Source organism: Hemicordylus capensis, chromosome 2, assembly GCF_027244095.1.
Source record: "Hemicordylus capensis ecotype Gifberg chromosome 2, rHemCap1.1.pri, whole genome shotgun sequence".
Lineage (NCBI taxonomy): Eukaryota > Metazoa > Chordata > Lepidosauria > Squamata > Cordylidae > Hemicordylus > Hemicordylus capensis.
Window position 1 is genome coordinate 64,733,569 of NC_069658.1, and position 7,357 is coordinate 64,740,925.

Here is a 7,357-nt window from a genome sequence, read left to right on the forward strand (position 1 = left end):
GGCCCCAGCTCCAGATTTCAGTAGAGGGCACTGCATCCGCATTCATGTGGGTGCATGAGTGGAAGCCCAAAGGAGGCTCTGGTCATCTGGGGGGCACAAGCTAGGAGCATGCCTTCCCTCCATCCCACCCCCATAGGGTCGGGAGAATAAGCCTTTTGTCTCTCTCAAGGTGTGCATCACTGTGATTAGCACTGAACTGTGCAAATTGTTAATCTTTAAATGAAGGTTATTCCTATTTACAAATATAACATCCTATTAGGCTATCCTAGATACACAGTAAAAAGTTAGCTTGCTGTTTCCTGAATTTCTTTCTTTCTTTTTTAATGTGTATGTTTGCTTCCACAGGTCAAGGCATTCTTTGAGTCAAAGTCAGAAGAGATGGCTCAGTTACGGTGTGTCCAAGAAGCTATTGAGAGAATTCAGTTGAATATCCAATGGATGGCGTTGAACTTGGCAAATCTGAAGCAATTGCTATAGTGATCACAATGCCACCAGAGTTTGATTTAGCCACATGGAATGCTGCAACTCTTGCTCTTTTGCTTTTGCAAAACCCAGGTTGAAAATTGGCAATGCAGCTTTCTTTGCACTGTGAGAAGGTTCTAGTTAGCTCAGGGTACATCTCTTCCCAAGCTGGGCATCATTGCTTGTTAAGGGGGTGTTTGTTCACTGACCAAACTTCCACAGAAAACAAGAACAATAATTTTTATAACTGTATTGCAGTTCCCTTCCATTATTTGGATAATGGTGGTTCCATTTTCTAGATATTGAATGAAGACTTTACAATAGAGAGTAAGAAGACAAGAACACCACGGAGAACTGCTTTTCTTTGCAGAGTGCTGTTTAATCAGCTTTCCTCATTGTCAGTAGCATATTGAAATGTAAATTCTGTACCTGTTGTGAAGCACGTTTTTATTGCCATGATTATAAACAGCTGCTAAGACACACAAAATGGAGGTGAGAAGCTAAAGTTAAAAGGTTTGGGGGGCAGGTGCTTTTGGGCTTTGATTTATCTAAGTATTTTATGACAATTATACAAATATAAGAAATTAGTAGAAAAAATATTTTTGACTGCAGTATGGTTGGGTACTACTGATATACAAATAGTTCTTGTGCAGAAAAAATTCATCAGGATGGAATGTTCAATGTATAGTTTGAAAAATTAATAGGTTTAAGATTGGAACTCTTAACTCATTAGGTTCTTATGGGAATCCCACTTTTCCTCATAGTCCCTTAAAAGTAATTTTTAATTGATTTTTTGCCAGTGCTGTGGAACAGTGCACAGACCATTGTTCTTGCCGAATCGATACTTTTACTACTGATTTCTGGCTTCATATTTTTCTTGGGTTTTGTTTTTTTTTAGAGGGTCCTCATTAATGCATGCTGTGGACGTTGTTGATCTTCATTTTTCTGTGCCACAGAGTTCAGCATAATCAATTGCTGCAAAACTCACTTTTTTGTTGTACATTATGTTGTCCTGTGACTAAGAAATATCACTAGGACAAAGCTGAAACATATTTTTTGTACCAACGGCACAAAATGGGGAATAACCAGTGGATATAGTTTTCAGAACCATTTGGGTCACTGTGGAGCAAGTCATAATGTTTAGAATATTAAGAGAAACATCCAGTACCAAATTTGGCCACTTTACCATACATTTATCATGTTCAGAAATGCAAATGCTAAAAACCCTAAGCTGCATTTCAACATGCTTGCAGTGCATATCCACCTGTGTTGTGATTTACAACAGATGTGACTTAATGGTGATAAAATAGTATCTCTTCAGCTACGTTGAAAATTGTAGGGGGAAGAAAACATACACAAATGATGCAAAAAAAGAAAAAGTAGTACAGTTTTCTGGAATATCTTGGGAATTTTTTTCTTTTTTTAAATAAAGGAAAGTTGTTCTCTGTTCTCTGCTCACTTGCTGAATGGGGAAAGAGACCACACCATTTCAGTGTGCTTTGTTAGAAGTATTGCTGTAACTTCTGGATGTTGAGGATTGAGTCTACATTGTTTTGCTTTCCCTTACCTTCCTGATCCGTACTCTAGCCTAGTATATTGTCCTATGCACTGATCCTCTTTTCAGTTGGTTTACTTTTATAGCAGTACTGAGGCATAGCAACCTGCAAAATAATTGTCCACCTAATTCCCTTGTTTGGGTCACTTGATACCTATCCTATGATATATAGATGCAATTGCTACTGGAAATGTGAACTGTACTTGAAAATATAGTGCACCTGCATTTTAGAATTAAGAATATGATGTGTAAAGCACTGTTGCTTTAAGGATATTTTTCAACTATTTATCTTTTTTGGATTATGAAGTTTGGGTTATGTGATTGCTACTTAATATTAATGCACATTCAGGATTGTGTGCTCTTGTTTGGACCTGGGATTCAACCTCTAGTGAAATCAAAGTTCTTTCATTTCATTTATGTAATTAAAATAAGAGGTGAGATCAAGCTTGAAGTCCAACAAGTACCGAGTACCTATTCAGTCAATTGAGAATTGACGGGGTTGGACCCCTCATGGTTTTGTTTTGTTTTGTTTAACGTTAAAGCCATATGTGAGAGCTCACGGATTTATGTTTCATCTTAAGCTTATGTCAGTCCAGTAGTGACCCTTTCAAGAGAAAAAATGTACTGTAATTTGTATATATATCCTTTCTGCAGTTTAATAACATGAGTTAACTTTTGGTGGGATATATATATATATATATATATATATATATATATATATATATATATATATATTTTTTTTTTTTTCCCCTACAATGCCCGAGACACATCTAGGGCTAATGTCAGGAACTAGGGTATACTTTTTTCTTAATGATGAAATCTCAGTTCTGTTCAGTATTTCTTAACTTGAGGGGGGCAGGGGGAGTACCTGCCATTCAGGTCCTATTCAAAGCTTTTGTGCTATTGTATGTAATCCTCTCTGTATGTTCTTTGGCTTTGGTAGTATTGTCATCTTTCACTTGAGTTCTGTATAACAGATAAAGATAATTCATTAATATTTTCTAAGGGTATTTCCCCCTCAAAAGGGAGAGAATCCTCTGTGCAGAAAATGGACTATTGAAATTTGCAAGCTGTATTTCTTTAATCAAATTCTTTATTTGATTTTAAATCTTTCTGGGTTTAGGGGGTTTTGTATGGAAAGAATCTGAGAGATCATTTTGATGGTTTTATAAATTGGAAAGTAGCAAAGATTTCATGTGCCTTATGGAGTATAGTGACTGCAAAATATATAATATAATATGACTGCAAAAGGAATGTGTTATACAAAATAAGTCTATTTTTGTAGAGCCCTCCTTTCATAACCATCTTCATATCATCTTAGATTATGGAGAGGCATATGCTTTCCCAGTGAATGAGAGCTTCTTAGCCAGTCTACAAACCTGATGTTCTGAAAGTCTTAAAATAAAACTAGTTTTTAGTCCTTTCAGACCATGATCCAAAGCTCTGTAGAATTCCGACATGCACCCACAAACCTCTGCGCAAGCAAGGGCTTCCCTATTTATCTGAATCTTATAAAATATTTCATATTCACCTCCTTCATGTGGAATACTTAAGGACCCTGGAAGGGAGAAGTATATGCTTATATATGTTCTCTGGGTATGGATACTAAGTACTTATCCAAGCCCTGGATCTGGGGAATTGTAGTTAAATAGGCTTCAATCCAAAGAGAATGGTTAAGCCAATTTCTAGGTAGCACCTTCAGCTGTTCTTATCTCCACACACTTAAAGCACAACTCTAGTAGTCCAGTGTTAACCATTGAATGTTGTTTTCCCCTGGAGAAGCATTAGCTGTCTGCATCTTGCATTTTTACATACATACCACACACACAATATGTAAAAATACACAGAAGTGCATCTTCTATCCGCTTTTAAAAAAAATAAAAACTAGATACAGAATGGTCCAGTCTGATCTTTAAAAAGAAATTGATTGTTTGACTTCTTTTTATCCCCATTTCTTTGACCCAGCTTCCTGAAAGCACATTTTCATATTTGAAATGAGTTCATGGCAGTCAATATAGCTGCTTGTTTTCTGTGGATGGTAAAAACCTTTTGGTAACTTCCATTAAGTCTGTTAACACATACAGAAGCTTGCATATATCAAGCTGAACCATCCATTTTTTATCTCACAGAAACAAAAGGGAGTGTCCCAAGATGCTTTATCAATAACATGAATATCTTTTGAACATGTATTCATTTATTATATAACATTTCAATGTATATAAGTTGAAGTAAATAATTGGAACAGTGTCTCTCTCTTCATGCACATCTGTCTGTTTCCAGTTACTGTGTGTGCTCCAGAGAATTCTAAAATTGCACTGTAAACTAGTTTTCCTTCTCCAAACTTTTGAATATTCTTCTCCATTCAGAAGGTTGGTGGAAGAAAAGAAAATAGTTTTCTATGCAGCAAAAGTCTCCGGAGAAGAGCACACAGTAGCTTGAAACATGTTTCAAGAATTCCTACAGTAAAGTTTGTTGTTGGCTCCTTGGAACACCCCTTCTTTGTGTCTTGTGAAATTTTTGCCATATTTTTTTCCCAGAACTGTACCTAGACTCACATTTCCACCAGACTATTTTGAAATCACCTGTAGTTGAAGCAGTGTTGCATATTTTCTCAAAGCACAGAAACTGCTATCAGCCCTCTCATGTCTGAAGTTAATTATTTTAAATTCACACAAAGCTGCTGCATACCTGTTCATGTTAATTTTAACTGCAACAGCTGTACCTGTGTAAGTGGGGATAGTGTGGGAGATAGTATTTTTGTTATAATGGGTCTCACTGCTTTACTTTGAAAAGATGCCTACTCCATTAGCTTTGTGAAATTGAACATTCATTGCAAGTATAATGCCCTAAGAACTGTAGTTGTGGCCTTAATTATTTTTCCTTGGTAGCAACATGCTACAGAATACTGACCCTTGAACTGAATTGTCTTTGTATGGCTGCATATATTTCACCTGTTCTCTATTAGATAGAATATTCTTCCTTCTGATAGATTGGTTTTCTTAAGTCTCTTCTAGTAGATGTTTTCTTTATTGCACTCTGAAATTTAAAATAATGTTGCCTCATTCTAAGTGTACACTGTCATGAATTGAGACCCCTATGAGTGTGTTTAAAAGATCTCTTCGTTAATTTGTATTCCAAAGGCTGTCTTCACTTGAAATACAGTAAATTTCAGCCCTATTCCACCCCCACGCCACTGCAGACAGCACTCACAAAAGAAAGTGCATGGGTATACTGTTTGCATTATGTCTGATTCTTAGTCATGGTTTGCCATGATGCTACTAAATGTTGCTGTCTTTTATCCCATTTCACAAAACAGTTAATGTTTTAGCCACTTTTTAGGGGGGAAGTGTTTGCCATACTAAGCTCTCAGGTCCTAGTCTTCAAGAATTTAAACTTCCTTGATTTGCTGTGTTACTTAAACCTGCTGTGTAGTAGAAATACTACAGACCTTCACATATGACATTGCTTTGATCAAAGCAATGGTCTGGCATCTTTTTTAAGTTAGTCATGGCACCATGTAGCAAATTACTGTAGAAATCTAAAATAGTTACCTTTTTTTCAAAATGTGGAATGGTATGATGAGGTTGGAATGGATGTTTGAAAGCCACCAAAAGCTTTTAATTTACAAAGGCTTCTAAAAAGAAGTGGATTTGAGAGTAAATTTGCACCAGATCTGGGGGAAGGGGAGTTGCAGTTCTATTGATAACAACATTGGCTTGAATAATGGTAGCATCAAAGTAATTCTGGAATATCAAATACAGGAATCTGAAAAGGGATTACACTTTTGTGTTTAATACTTTAGAGATGCATAGTGCAAGATACAATCATATATAAACAGTAAAACTCCAGGTTGTACAATACTTTGTACAATATTTTGAAAGAGATTTTTGAAAATAGTGATGTGTATATCTATGCACATACACATTATATGCAAATCTTGGTTTTCCTTAATTTGTAAAGGAGAATTAAAGCCTATTCTTTATATTCCAAATAAAACCGTGTGTATATAACTAGCACTGAAGGGCATGTGTACTACAAACACGGTTGCTGGTTTTTTTTGTTTTTGTTTTTTGGTGAAGTGAATTGAAAATAAAAACTTTAAATACAAAGTAGTGTGCCTCTTTTTGTTACCTTCATCTCAATTTCACAGATGTATTGATGAGGATAGGAACATAGGAAGCTGCCATATACTGAGTCAGACCATTGGTCTATCTAGCTCAGTATTGTCTACACAGATTGGCAGCAGTTTCTCCAAAGTTGCAGGCAGGAATTTCTCTTATCCCTATCTTGTAGACGCCAGGGATGGAACTTGGAACCTAGATGTTCTTCCCAGAGCAGCTCCATCCCCTGAGGGGAATATCTTACAGTGCTCACACTTCTAGTCTCCCTTTCATATGCAACCAGGGTGGACCCTGCTGAGCTAAGGGGACAAGTCATGTTTGCTACTACAAGACCAGCTCTCCTTTTCTAGACATTGAATGAGTTTTCAAATTTCCTTTTATAGGTACTACTTTGATGAAGGTACAGTAGCATTACAGACCTGCTGGGGGTGACCTAATTGGTATGAAAGGATTCGGGGGTTGGTGGAAGAGGGAGCTAGAAGACAAAGACAGGTGCCCTGAGAAGATGGCAAGAAAGGAGGCTCCCAGGCCAGGGGAGAGCAAACATCTGCCCCCATAGAGACCAGCACTGGCAGTGAGGACTATTGGGGCAGCTTCTCCCTCACCTTTGCAGGAGTATTGAAAGACCAGTGTGCCCTCAGAGGAAGACAAGAAAGGAGGTACCCAGGCAGGTGAGCTCTTGTCCTCAGCTCCTGGAAAGACCAACAGCCTGAGATATTGCATTAATCTCATGTAATTTCTTTGTTTTTAATAAAGTGCTTTGAGTGCCTTTGTCAAGGCAGAAAGGCAGTATAAAAATGCAACCAATAACTAAACGGAGAAAGCTCCATCAGAGTGCAAGGAAACTCCGTTTCAAGAGTTTTGTTGGCATGCCCATGCCCAGAACAAGACTTGAAGGTTATCAACCTCCCAGCAATAAAAGTCCTATATCCCAGCATTATCAAATGGTATTTCTGTCTAGGAGCCTTTCCTAGGACCCCTCCAACACTTGCTTGAACCTCCTGAGTGGTTGGATACGCTGTATATTTCTCTCTCTGCTGAAATAAAAAAGACTGTGTTTTGACTCCTAGAACTGGGTTAGTGTTCATTCCTCCCCAATCACCAGAGGAAACCAATAGAATACAACTTTTTTTCCCCTTTTGGTCAAGCAGATTTCATGATATTTAATGGATTGGAATATGTCATTGGTTTAGGTAACTCATGGTTTACATTTGCTTTT

The 7,357-nt window shown here is 37.3% G+C and overlaps 1 protein-coding gene across 7 annotated transcripts in view; it reads left to right on the forward strand.

Moving 5' to 3' along the window:
* Positions 1–6,126, forward strand: part of LNPEP (leucyl and cystinyl aminopeptidase) — an 82,283-nt gene extending 76,157 nt beyond the window's left edge. For all 7 annotated transcript variants that reach the window (XM_053296112.1, XM_053296111.1, XM_053296113.1 and 4 more), the window contains one exon: positions 346–6,126. In XM_053296112.1, the coding sequence (XP_053152087.1) occupies positions 346–477 (132 nt within the window). In that variant the 3' untranslated portion in view covers positions 478–6,126. The remainder of the gene's footprint in view (positions 1–345) is intronic.
* Positions 6,127–7,357: the final 1,231 nt, after the last annotated feature.